Source organism: Notolepis coatsorum (genome assembly GCF_963971535.1).
Source record: "Notolepis coatsorum genome assembly, chromosome: 1".
In the NCBI taxonomy this organism is placed as follows: Eukaryota; Metazoa; Chordata; class Actinopteri; order Aulopiformes; family Paralepididae; genus Notolepis; species Notolepis coatsorum.
In genome coordinates, this window is record NC_140165.1 from 12,778,674 (window position 1) to 12,791,415 (window position 12,742).

A 12,742-nucleotide genomic window follows, 5' to 3' on the forward strand; every position below is an offset into this window, starting at 1 on the left:
AAAGAAAAACTTTGTTTTGTTTTGATGTTTTACTCAAAACTGTACTCCTGAATTATTTTATCCTTTAGGGCCTTTTTAAATATCCCCTGAGAAGTACACAACTTCAACCCGTCACTAAGGCTATTCCACAATTTAACTCCCAAAATTGAAACACATCTAGCTTTTTTTAAACTGAACTGACCTCAATAGGCTTCCCCTGCCTGGGCCCATCTGTACCATACATGGGACAGTTTCAATCAGGATCAGCCCCATTTGGGTTTTAAAAAAGGCAGATATCGATTTTGGATTGAGCGTGCAGAAAGCAAAGATAATCTTAAAATTAACGTAAAACACATTTTCAAAATCAAAGAATTACAAGGATATAAGAAAATTGCAAATGTATTAAAGTGCACCAAGATCTGCCGTCTACTAATCAAGATGAAAAAGTCGACTAAAAGATGGCAAATCAATGATGATGTTCAGATGCACTACATGTTCTATAAGTCATTTCAGTGAATCACAGTTGTTAGGAACGAGAGGAATAGAATAGTTGTCAATGTTAGTAATGAGAGGGATATGATTTTTCCATGTGTGGGAATGAGTGCGCTTGTGTACACTGGTAGCCAGAACTAACCACTAATACATTTCAGCTGGTGTTTCCAGAGGACAGGGAAGCTTGTGGCTCACAGTGGAATGAGGAAGTGGAACACAGGAGTTAGTGGAACCCGCCACCATCACGAGAGAGAAATCCACTCATCATGAACAGCCCACAATAGACTCTTGTCCTATCGGATCGACCCCAGCTCTCAAGGGGGCCTCAGACAGCACCTATAGGCTGGTAAAGATATGCCTCCTAAAGTGTGAAAACGGAAGTACAGGAAGTACCGGCTACAGGCTTTCCGGTTTTCGACAAAACAATTATAGAAACGTGTGCAGTGCACAATATTTCCTCGTTTAAGCCACTGCAACGGCTTTGCCTGAAGAATTTACTACATGACCGGGACGTTCTAGCGTGTTTGCCGACAGGATTCGGGAAATGTTTGGTCCGTTCGGACTTCGGAGGCAGCTTCCAGGGGAAGTACATACACCGGAAATTCACACTTTCGATCGTAGTGCTTTACCAGTCTTTATCTCACGGAGGATAGGAGATATATACCTTTGATTTGGAAGTATTTGTTACTGGATTATTTTGGAAAGGGGCGATGTTTAGGGGCGATGTTTAGCATGGAATAGCGCACAAACTACAGTTTGTAGAAATTAACTGGTTAGTCAGTGTTGGACTATGAACAATGCCTGTCAAATGAGCCATACTATCGTCTCCATAGCTATAATACAGAACACACGATGGGTCCGCAAACATCGCTAAAATGGTCAATAACGCTGGTGCCATTGAGTAGAGATGGGAAAACAGCGTGGCGGTCAATGAGTTAATGTCCCCCCATGGGCCGGACAAGTCTTCTTTAAACAAGTCAAGAAGAAACATCACAATAAATCAAGAACAAAAAACCCACCATGAAATCCAAAAGAAATGTAAAATAAATAAATGCAACACTCCCAGACATACCCGAGCGAAGGTTAAGGAAAAACTCACTAAAAACCTAGCAATAGGAAAAAAGCCTGTGGAGGAGAGAAACCTTAGAAGGGCAGTTTTCCTCAATACTACACTTCAGGTTAGGGCTCGAGCTTAGATAACATAATTAACAAACCCCTAAGACTTCTCAAGTTCCTAACGCAGTGACCTCTACATGTCCGACTCCGTTTGTGTTCCCCTGCAACCTTATCCATCACCTTGTTTGTATTTCCAGACTGGCTATAGGACCTGCTGTAAACTGAACCCACCTCAATAGGCTTTCCCTGCCAGCTTAAACCCTTGTGTCCAAAATTGTCCTTTGAGATTCTTGTTTTTTTTTTTATAACTTTGCAGTGGTTATGTTTGTAGCCAAGCTATGTGGCAAAGATGTGTATCTTTGAATTTTTACTTACTTCTTAATAACTTTTTTTTACTGTATGAAGCACACTCTCAGGGGCTCATTTCTTAACACCACTTTCATTCAGCCTGTAGAATTTAAAGTTACACTCTTACCATTAACACTTTCACGGCCAACCACGTACAGTATATATACGTGTTTGCTCGCCAACGTTTCAGCGCCATAAACGTATATATACGTTTTTAGATAGTTTTTTCTTTTATTCGATCTTAATATCAATATTACACTCACGGACCTATATGTTATGAGTGTACGCCATCTAGAGACCCAAAAAGTGCAGTACCGGCCAAAACCTGCTAGGCAGCAGTATCGAGAATGCTTGAAACCCTGTTCCAGACCGCGTGTTACATCTAAAACCCTCCGGGCGCAGAATTTTGGTTCAGGCAAGTCTAGCAGTTCACACGATCACTTGGAAATGCGTCCAATGCCCCTCGATGGATAAGTTGTGCCACATTATGGCCAGGACCAGATGGACATCAATACTGGAAATCGCGATCATTCTTTTTGGAATAAGCCCGATCTAAGGTAAAGAACATCCGACGTCAATTCCAACTTGATCCTACAATGATTTCATACCAATCAGGCCGATCAGCGTGTGTGGTGTTCAAAACGAAAGCCGTTACTGACGATCAAATAATCAAAAAACGACCCCCCCCCCCCCCCCCCATTGATGCATTCATGATGAAACAAGTACCCATTATATACATTTGATTTGGGAATAGTAGCGTGTCCAGGCAAAAAACGCAGACGACTTTAGCAGAATTCACATAGCGCCCCATTACGCAGCTTTCTGGAATTAGCCGGGATCATTCTGAAACTATACAATATTCACCACGAGATAATGCGCGAACGTATTCATGAAAAAATTTATTATTTTTTGCATCTTGGACAGAAGATAGTTACTGTCAAATGACCATAGTATTGTATCCATAGCTATAATATAGAATATAGATATAGCTCGGCAAACATCGTGACGCACAGTGAAAATAGGCTCTAGATAGCTGGCACACTAGCTACGAAATAAGCTAACCTAAACTAACGTTACAACTAACCTAAAGTTAGTTTAGGTTCGTGTTAACGTTAGATAATGTACAAAATAAACGTATTTCCGCTGCTATAGACGTCGCTCTTTTATTTTGGAACCCCCCGACCGGAAGTTATTACCCTCGTTATCTGCTTGAGTGTCCGGTTGTTGGTTAGCTCCGTTAGCGTGCAGCATATCCACACCAGCCATGGGAATACTGTTTTCTAAATTGGGGAGGCTTTTAAACGTCAAAGTAAGAGGATTTTAAGTCATGGTATCCATAAACTTCAATCGGTTTGGATCCTTTGAATTAAATGAGAATGTAAACAAACACGGCGTCACGTTAGAAAGCATCACTGCGATGCGTGAAATCACTGACTGCGCCCGGTGAGGAGTGGTTCGGCAAAAAATTGTTCAGAGTATATTTGCTTAGAAAACGTAATTGTCAAATTCAATAATTTTGTATTTCTCCACGTGGTAAATACACAGGTCACAACATGTTTACAGGAACGTTTTGGAGTTGTATTTGGAGTGTATTTCGTGACTGTAGGGCACTGTAGGGAACAAGTCTGACCCACTTCCAGTGATGAAGCTAAGCTAAGCTAACGGAGCGGGCGTTCCCTAAGCCTAAAGGCCTCTGCATGCTACAGCAAATTCAAAGCAACTTCAACACAACATCGGCGCGATTTCAGCGCGCTTGTTGCAGACAGTCTTGTAGACTGTGTTGCTTGGGCGTTGCGTACCTGTGTCCAAAATCTAATCTAAAGACCCGTTGCGTTGGTATTGCGTAGCAGTGATTGGTTGGTAGTGAATGGGGGCGGGGCTGTCTGTCACTTCTAGTGTTCCTGGCTCGAGACCAAAAGAAAACTTTCTGACAGGAGCTCGAGACCAAAAGAAAACTTTCTGACAGGAGCTCGATAGCTAGTGTATTGTTTCATTACACTTGTTTAATTGTTTGTTTAAAATGAATCAAATGCAGGAACGTATTGCAGAGGAGGTCCGAAAGTACCAACATTTATATAATAGCGGGTCTAAAGACTACAAGGATAGCATTATGACGATGAATTCGTGGAAGGAGATTGGGGAAACAATGGGGATGGACTGGGTTGATATTACACTATATACAAGAACACAAGCGAAAACAAACATAAACAGGGCTATTATTATACTAACGATGTATGGTTGAGAAGGGAAATCCGTTTGTAATGGCTAGAGTGCGCACCTTCGGCTGCCCAAAGTATTCAGGCGGGCTGGGCGCGCTCTAGCCGCACATCCGGGGTACATTTTGTTGCATCATAGGCTGCGCGTTGATTTTGCAGAAGCATAAAGGTAATGTGTCTGCAACACCGTTGCTTTGTCGATGTTGTGTTGAAGTTGCTTTGAATTTGCTGTAGCATGCAGAGGCCTTAACGCACGCACAGAGACAACAAAGGTATGTATCTTCTTGTCTAACTCCAGGGAAGATGGCAAATAAGCGAATTTCCCAAAATGTTGGCGTTTTCCTTTAAAGTAAAAACAATTTCAAGGATACATTACATGAGAATTGATGAATTCATAAAAAAACAATATATTAATAAATAATATGCAAAGGATTTAAGAAAAGAAAATTGAAAATGCATAAAAGTGCACTAAGATCTGCCTTCTACTAGGAGAAATCTGCTAAAAGATGGCAAATCTACTGATAAAGTCCTTCAACAACCAATTAGTCAAATCATCAACCAAGGGGCGATTCTATTAATAATAAATAGTTCAGCCCAATGAAAAGAGATGATCCTAGATGTGTTGTTTTTGTCCTTGTGTCAGCCCACACTAAGACCAAGTCCTTGTGTGTATGAAGTACTTAATAAACCGTATTCTGATTCAGACCACGACCAAGTCTAACCTGGAGGAAATTATGCGTCAGAAGCTTCTAGCAAATACTCAGATAATCAAGACTCTCGACAGAGGAGAGAGAGAGAGAGAGAGAGAAAGAAGAGAAAAAGAGAAAGAGACAGAGAGAGAGACGGAGAGAAAGAGACGGAGAGAGCGAGAGAGAAAGACAGAGAGAGAGAGAGAGAGAGAGAGAGAGAGAGAGAGAGAGAGAGAGAGAGAGAGAGAGAGACGGAGAGAGAGATGGTTTGTGCTTGCAGTTACTGATTAACCCCAGTCTAAATGGCTACTGCCTTAAGCCAGACTACATTATCAGCAGTCAGACAACCTGACACTGGTCTAATAACAGATAACACATCTCTTGTTCTGTACAGGTGACTGCCTCTGGACAGAGGAGAGGATAGGAGAGGTCAGGAGAGGTCAGGAGAGAGGAGAGGAGAGGTCAGGAGAGGAGAGGTCAGGAGAGGAGAGGAGAGGAGAGAGGAGAGGAGAGGAGATGAGGTGTCAGGAGAGGAGAGGAGAGGAGGTGTCAGGAGAGGAGGGGTCAGGAGAGAGGAGAGGGGAGGAGAGGTCAGGAGAGGAGGTGTCAGGAGAGGAGAGGAGATGAGGTGTCAGGAGAGGAGAGGTCAGGAGAGAGGAGAGGTCAGGAGAGGTCAGGAGAGGAGAGGTCAGGAGAGGAGAGGAGATGAGATGAGGAGAGGAGATGAGGTGTCAGGAGAGGAGAGGTCAGGAGAGAGGAGAGGAGATGAGGTGTCAGGAGAGGAGAGGTCAGGAGAGAGGAGAGGAGATGAGAGGAGAGAGGAGAAAAGAGGAGAGGAGAGGAGAGGAGAGGAGAGGAGAGGAGAGGAGGAGAGGTCAGGAGAGGAGAGGAGAGGAGATGAGGTGTCAGGAGAGGAGAGGTCAGGAGAGAGGAGAGGAGATGAGGTGTCAGGAGAGGAGAGGTCAGGAGAGAGGAGAGGAGATGAGGTGTCAGGAGAGGAGAGGTCAGGAGAGGAACACTGGTCTTGATTTAGTGACATGTCATTAGTGTAATGATCCATCCACCCGAGTCATCATTAGTAATCTGCAATTAACAATCTGGAGGCAGAAAGACAAACACATATGCACCTGCACACACACACACACACACACACACACACACACAGGAAGCCAGATAGTCCCTCTCTGTTGCCCCATTCCCTTCTTTGCCTCCGAGAGCAATGGTAATGACAACTGACCTTTCTACAAACCAATAATAACAAACATAAAGCCTCAAGTGTTTCCCAAAGGTGTTTAGAATATGTGTGGCGACGACGGAACACTGGGAGGGATGGGACACAGACACACTGGGAGGGATGGGGCACAGACACACTGGGAGGGATGGGGCACAGACACACTGGGAGGGATGGGGCACAGACACACTGGGAGGGATGGGGCACAGACACACTGGGAGGAGGGATGGGGCACAGACACACTGGGAGGAGGGATGGGGCACAGACACGCTGGGAGGGATGGGGCACAGACACACTGGGAGGGATGGGGCACAGACACACTGGGAGGGATGGGGCACAGACACACTGGGAGGGATGGGGCACAGACACACTGGGAGGAGGGATGGGACACAGACACACTGGGAGGAGGGATGGGGCACAGACACACTGGGAGGAGGGATGGGGCACAGACACACTGGGAGGAGGGATGGGGCACAGACACACTGGGAGGGATGGGGCACAGACACACTGGGAGGGATGGGACACAGACACACTGGGAGGGATGGGGCACAGACACACTGGGAGGGATGGGGCACAGACACACTGGGAGGGATGGGGCACAGACACACTGGGAGGAGGGATGGGACACAGACACACTGGGAGGGATGGGGCACAGACACACTGGGAGGAGGGATGGGACACAGACACACTGGGAGGGATGGGGCACAGACACACTGGGAGGGATGGGACACAGACACACTGGGAGGGATGGGGCACAGACACACTGGGAGGGATGGGGCACAGACACACTGGGAGGGATGGGGCACAGACACACTGGGAGGAGGGATGGGACACAGACACACTGGGAGGGATGGGACACAGACAGTCAAAGTACTGTGTGTACATCCAACAAAAGATGCATTTGTACGTTTTCCTATCAAGTTTGGGACATTGATTTGTGGTGGGCCCCGTTCGATATGGTGGTGGGCCACCACAAATAAAAAATGGTATTTGCGTGAAACGCTACCTCTCCACTACAGCGCTGTCCGAGACTGGATGGCAAGAGAGAGAGAGAGAGGCTTGAAAACGCGGCGATACAGTGAACCATAAGGAGTGAGAGAGAGAGCAGAGGGGATATCCAAACCACACTCAACGATGCAAAGACACAAAAACCTGGACCTGAATGTATAGAGGTGTGAAGATAAAAACCCTTGAGGAACTATGATAGCAGCAGAGTGTCTGCGCCCCCTCCCCCACCGGCCCCCTCCCCCTCCCCCACCGGCCCGCAGGTGTACATCTTAATAGAATCTAATCTGTGCTGCTGCAGTGGTTGCCGTGGAGCTCTCGGCAGAGCGCCCTGGTTCTGACTACAGCCTCCGTGAGAGGGGAGGAGTCTGCAGAGGGGGGGGGGGGGAGGGGAGGAGAGAGAGAGAGAGAGAGAGAGAGAGAGAGAGACAGACAGACACAAGGGAAGAGTTCTGTTCCAACCGATATGAAAACAGGGAGATAAGGACCCTTTCTCTTTTCTTTTTTAAATGTCAGGGTTCTCTCTCTCTCTCTCGCTCTCCATTTCTTCTCCTTTCCCCAATTATCTCTCTCCCTTCCCTCCAACCCCTCCCCTCTCTCTCTCTCTCCATGAGTGATTCTCTCCATTCTCTCTCTCAGCACTCGTTTTGTATTTCTTTCCCCATCTCCAATCCTCAGCTCTGTCCCACTCCCTTTCCTCCAAACCTCTCTCTCTCTCTCTCCATCTTTCTGCCTCGGTCTCTCTGGGAGGATGGAGTGACGGACAATGGGGGGGGGGGGGTTGACAGAATAGAGTCTCTTATTCCAGAAGGGGAACAAAGGCCTCTCAGTCTGTCCCCCGGAGTTTCGGGGGAAACCGTAGCAGGCCCCCCGTCTCACAGGAGAGAGAGAGAGAGAGTCACCGCTAACCGGGTTCTGCCCGTTCAGACCACGGTGAATTCTCCTGTCTGGCAGCTGTGAAATGGGAGCTACGCGGGGGAGGCAGGAGGCTCGAGCTGCACCCTCTCCCAAACCTACGGCCGATAGAACCCTACATGTGACATAACAGGGATTCACATACAGTAGATAGAATAGAGATTAATGACTAGCTGTCCCAAGTCATTAGGGTTGATGGTAGAAATATTTTATAAGATTCCACCACCTAAGATTAAAAAAAAAATCTATATATTTTCTGCGATATGGTTTCAACTTTCTCACGATCTCAGAACTATAAATTGCAAACGGAAAGAATCACACGATAATATACAAGCTAGCTTTGTAACACAAAGGTTCATATAAATCTAGAATCTAATATATCAAATTGCCTTAATAATCGTCACAAAATCGAGAATCAATTTCAAATCGCACCGTGACCAAGAATCAAAGCTCTATCCCGCCCCTAGTAAACAACGGTGCAGGAGATGCTGAGTGATACACTGCAGCCTTCTAGCACCATGCGGTCAATTGTCACTATTAGTACATTTAGTGTGAAAAAACTCAAGAAGTCTTCAGTCGTTGTGGTAGATAAGCCCCCCCCTCTCACCCATCTTTCCTTCACCCCTCCCATTTCTTCCTCTCTCTCATCTCTCCTTCCTATCTACCCAACCCCCAGTCCTTCACCTTCCCCAGATGTTCAGTCCATTGAACCCCCACCGTCTCCCGTTTCAAGGTGTTCCTCATTCAGTGGGGGTCCTCTCACTCCGGGTGTCCCAGCTGCGTCTATTCGAAAGGCAACCGGTTTATGCGTTTTGCTAATCTGATTGGCCACTGACGTTTCTGGTCATGTGACATGTGCGCCCAATCGCGTGACTCGCCCATTTCCGCCTCGACCAGCAGCAAACAACCTAACGCCTAGTTTATCACTGGTTAAGCTTAGGCGACTCTTTCGAAGTTGGTTAAGGTTAGAGTTTGGAATCAGGGCTGGCGTTCTATCGCCCTGCTCTAAAGACAAACTCTAACTTCGAAAGAGTGCCTAAGCTTAACCGGCGAAAGAACTTGCCGTCACACGATTGGTGCGACCAGAAACAGCAGTGGCCAATCAGAGCGCAAAACGCGAACGCGGAAGCATAAACCGGTTGCCTTTCGAATAGACGCGTCCCAGCTAGTCACCTCGTCGAGAGTCATCCAGCCATACTCTGACTATTTTTGTATCGATACTTTTGACCGAGTTAATAAACTGTACTAACCAGGTCTCTTCTGAGTGACTGAGTAAGTTATTCAGCTTCGGGCTACTTTCCACTACAGTCGCCGCGTACCTCCAGCTTGGCGTCCAGGTCCGCGTCCGAGGCCACCACGTACTCGTCCTCCTTCTTGCCCGTGGCCTTGATGAGCACCTGCTTGGTCTTCCAGAACTTCTTCTGCATGCGGGCCATCACCGAGCTGTCACTCAGCAGGTCCCCTGGGAACCTGGGCACCGAGACGTGGCAGAGTTCAAGGTCTGTGACGTACTCACCTGGTCGAGCTCCAGTCGTTTCCGGCTGGGACACACAGACACCGTTGGACAGCTAGGGGTTAATCCCACCCCCCTCCCCAACAGGTGATTCATAATGAGGTACAAAATGTCCACCAGCCCACTAAAAGACATCGACAGTGGGGTCACTGGGACATGTGTTCACATTGCAGGCTACCGATTTTTACTTTCCAAATCGGGGGCAAAAGCATCTATTTATAGACAACCTGCCAGGCTTTCACAATGGCTTCTGTGCCGTCGACTCAGCTGTTGGAAGACGTGGTTTTTCAGGTCAGAACAATTATATCCTGGAGCGTCTGGGTAGTGTAGAGGTCTGAACACTCACCTACCACCACCGCATCCTGGAGCGTCTGGGTAGTGTAGAGGTCTGAACACTCACCTACCACCACCGCATCCTGGAGCGTCTGGGTAGTGTAGAGGTCTGAACACTCACCTACCACCACCGCATCCTGGAGCGTCTGGGTAGTGTAGAGGTCTGAACACTCACCTACCACCACCGCATCCTGGAGCGTCTGGGTAGTGTAGAGGTCTGAACACTCACCTACCACCGCATCCTGGAGCGTCTGGGTAGTGTAGAGGTCTGAACACTCACCTACCACCACCGCATCCTGGAGCGTCTGGGTAGTGTAGAGGTCTGAACACTCACCTACCACCACCGCATCCTGGAGCGTCTGGGTAGTGTAGAGGTCTGAACACTCACCTACCACCACAGAGACCCAGGGTTCAAATCCCGGTATCAGCGGTACCTCCAGCTGGGTCAGACATAGGGCTAGTGTCTGACCAGGTCTGACCATAGGAACAGTAGCACCGACCAGGAGGGAATTAATTGGCATAACAACCAAATTGGAGGTTAGGAGGAAAGGCCAACAAAACCTTTAATGTAATAATGTGATAATAATAATATCCTAATATTACAGTAATTTTTGTTTGATTGGGAATTTTTCAAGGAACTTGAAAACCAGAAAACCCTGATGCAAAGGTTGGAAAAGCCTGGTCTACGGGACAAGAATTTATGAAGGTATATGGGGTATTTATGGAGGAGCGTTTCAAACTAAGAAAACATTGTCTCTGGTACGTACACACTATGATTCATCGGCCACCATTCTGAGAGAACGGGAGTTGAGCAACATTTTACTGTACTTGAGACAGAAGGGAGGGGTCTGATAATAACTGGGTCGAAATCTATGATGTTGACGACTTAACGCAAAACAAGTCTTTTGACAAAACTACCCATCAACTTCATCATCAAAATGTTTCTTGTGTTTAAGGAAACATATATAATGTGCTGATGTGGACAGTAATGTATGTGTCATTTATAGGCTATGACCAATAAGCAGAGGTGGAAAGTAACTAATTACATTCACTCTAGCGACTGGAAATTATTTTTCTTTCTTTATGCAACAACTTTGAGTACCTTAAAATACTTTACTTTAATTTCAATCAGGTTTTATTTTTGGCCCCTAGGAGTAGCGAGTAGGGCCTACAGTGATGTCTGCCATTTACAGTAACGACAGAGAATGTAAAAGCTTTGTTGTTGTGATTAAATAGGGGACTATCCCCAAACCTTAAGACTTATAATAACCCATTAAAATACCTGCAAAGACCACGCTTAATACTAAGGGAACGTTACTTTCAGTAGTCTAGTAATTCTCCAGACAAACACTTACTCCTAGCATGAAATGTAACTGATGATAACAGTTCTTCCATTTCAAGTTGTTTTATTTGTCACATATATATAACGTACATTACAGTGAAATGCTTGGTTCTGTATATGAGCCCGCTGATATTGTGCTTCATACAGTAAACAAAAGTAAAAAGAATAAACAAACCAAACACTATACAAAATATACAAACTAAAGTACAACCTAAAGTACAAATGCAAACAATTATATTAGAGTCAGTCATAGGTATTTTTCAATACTCTTTCTGCCTAGTACTGATAGGGTAATCGAGGGGGAGAAAAGGTCCCCATACATACCCGTCCATCATCTAATGCAGGTTTTCTTCTGTCCTACAAATGAAAAACAACAGACATAAACATAACATGATCAGAGGCAGGTGATGGAAGGAAAATGCACTCCGATGAACACACGACACAAAGACTAACACTGGAAATGCCAAAACAGGTATATGGCTAGTGGCTACACTTAAAATGATTATTATTATTATTATTATTATTATTATAGCACGCTTAATCTAAGAGATGACTCTTCATTACCTTGCACAGTGTTGTTAACTTATCTCCCAAAATGACAGATCACGTTAGTGTCCCCACCAGTCAGCACAGCACACACTTGATGACACACTCAGTGACAGCTGTTGTTTTGTAGCTCGACACAAAGCGACCTGCACCACAAACTATTAAGGCACAGGTAGAAACTAAAGCTTTACCAGAGGTACAACTACAAAAGATAAGTTTATAATAAGATTGATGAGTCCAGCTGGCTGCCTGCCTTGTTGTGTCTTCTAGCAGGTGTTCAGTTACAGCAAAACCAGGGGGATCATTTAATAATGACAGCAATTTACACGCAAACATGCATTACAATTATGAATCACACCTGACCGGACTCGTATCGACGGTCGACCCATTCCATTCAAATACAATAACATAAATGATTACTTAAAAAGAGAACGCCACCACCTTGAAGAAGAAGGCTGAACATTGTTTGTGCTGCTAGTAGTAGCAGGTTAGCTAACGTTATAGATCCTGTGGCTGGGAATAATGCGTAGCTTTGCAGCTAATGCCATGCAAACACTTGGCTGCTGCTGGACTTAATAGTGTGATACACACCAAGTCATTTCAGCTCATTTCCCCGCGCAAGTGTGGTTTGGATATAATGCTAAAAGGGCGATTTTTTTTAAACTTTACCTTGCTTTCAGTTGATTCCAGCAGCAGCATCTATCTATCCAGTGCGGGCTGGCTAGCCTCCTCTTCTAGCCATCATCCAATAGGGTCCAGCTGCAGCGCCGGAGAATCCTCTCACTGGGCAAGCCTGTGGCAGCCACGAACCTACTTTGAGAGGATTTCCCCGGCGCTGCAGCTGGACCCTACTCCCATCATCATCTCGGAGTCAGAGAAACAGGATATGCTAAGTAGCTGCTGTGGCCGTCCTCCGCCACACGGGGTCGCTGTTGTGCCAGGCAGAACATCTCAGGTCTCGACCAGTTGGAGGAAGAAAATAAAAATCTTCCCCCAAACAAGTTTCGCTTACTTTTA

The 12,742-nt window shown here is 46.0% G+C and overlaps 1 protein-coding gene across 3 annotated transcripts in view; it reads right to left on the reverse strand.

Annotated features, from left to right (window-relative positions):
• Positions 1–12,461, reverse strand: part of ical1 (islet cell autoantigen 1-like) — a 44,166-nt gene extending 31,705 nt beyond the window's left edge. For all 3 annotated transcript variants that reach the window (XM_084335778.1, XM_084335777.1, XM_084335776.1), the window contains exons 1-3: positions 12,395–12,461; positions 11,504–11,536; positions 9,311–9,461 (exon numbers count right to left, since the gene is read on the reverse strand). In XM_084335778.1, coding sequence (XP_084191904.1) covers positions 9,311–9,461; positions 11,504–11,514 — 162 coding nt within the window. In that variant the 5' untranslated portion in view covers positions 11,515–11,536; positions 12,395–12,461. The remainder of the gene's footprint in view (positions 1–9,310; positions 9,462–11,503; positions 11,537–12,394) is intronic.
• Between the last annotated feature and the right edge of the window lie 281 nt (positions 12,462–12,742).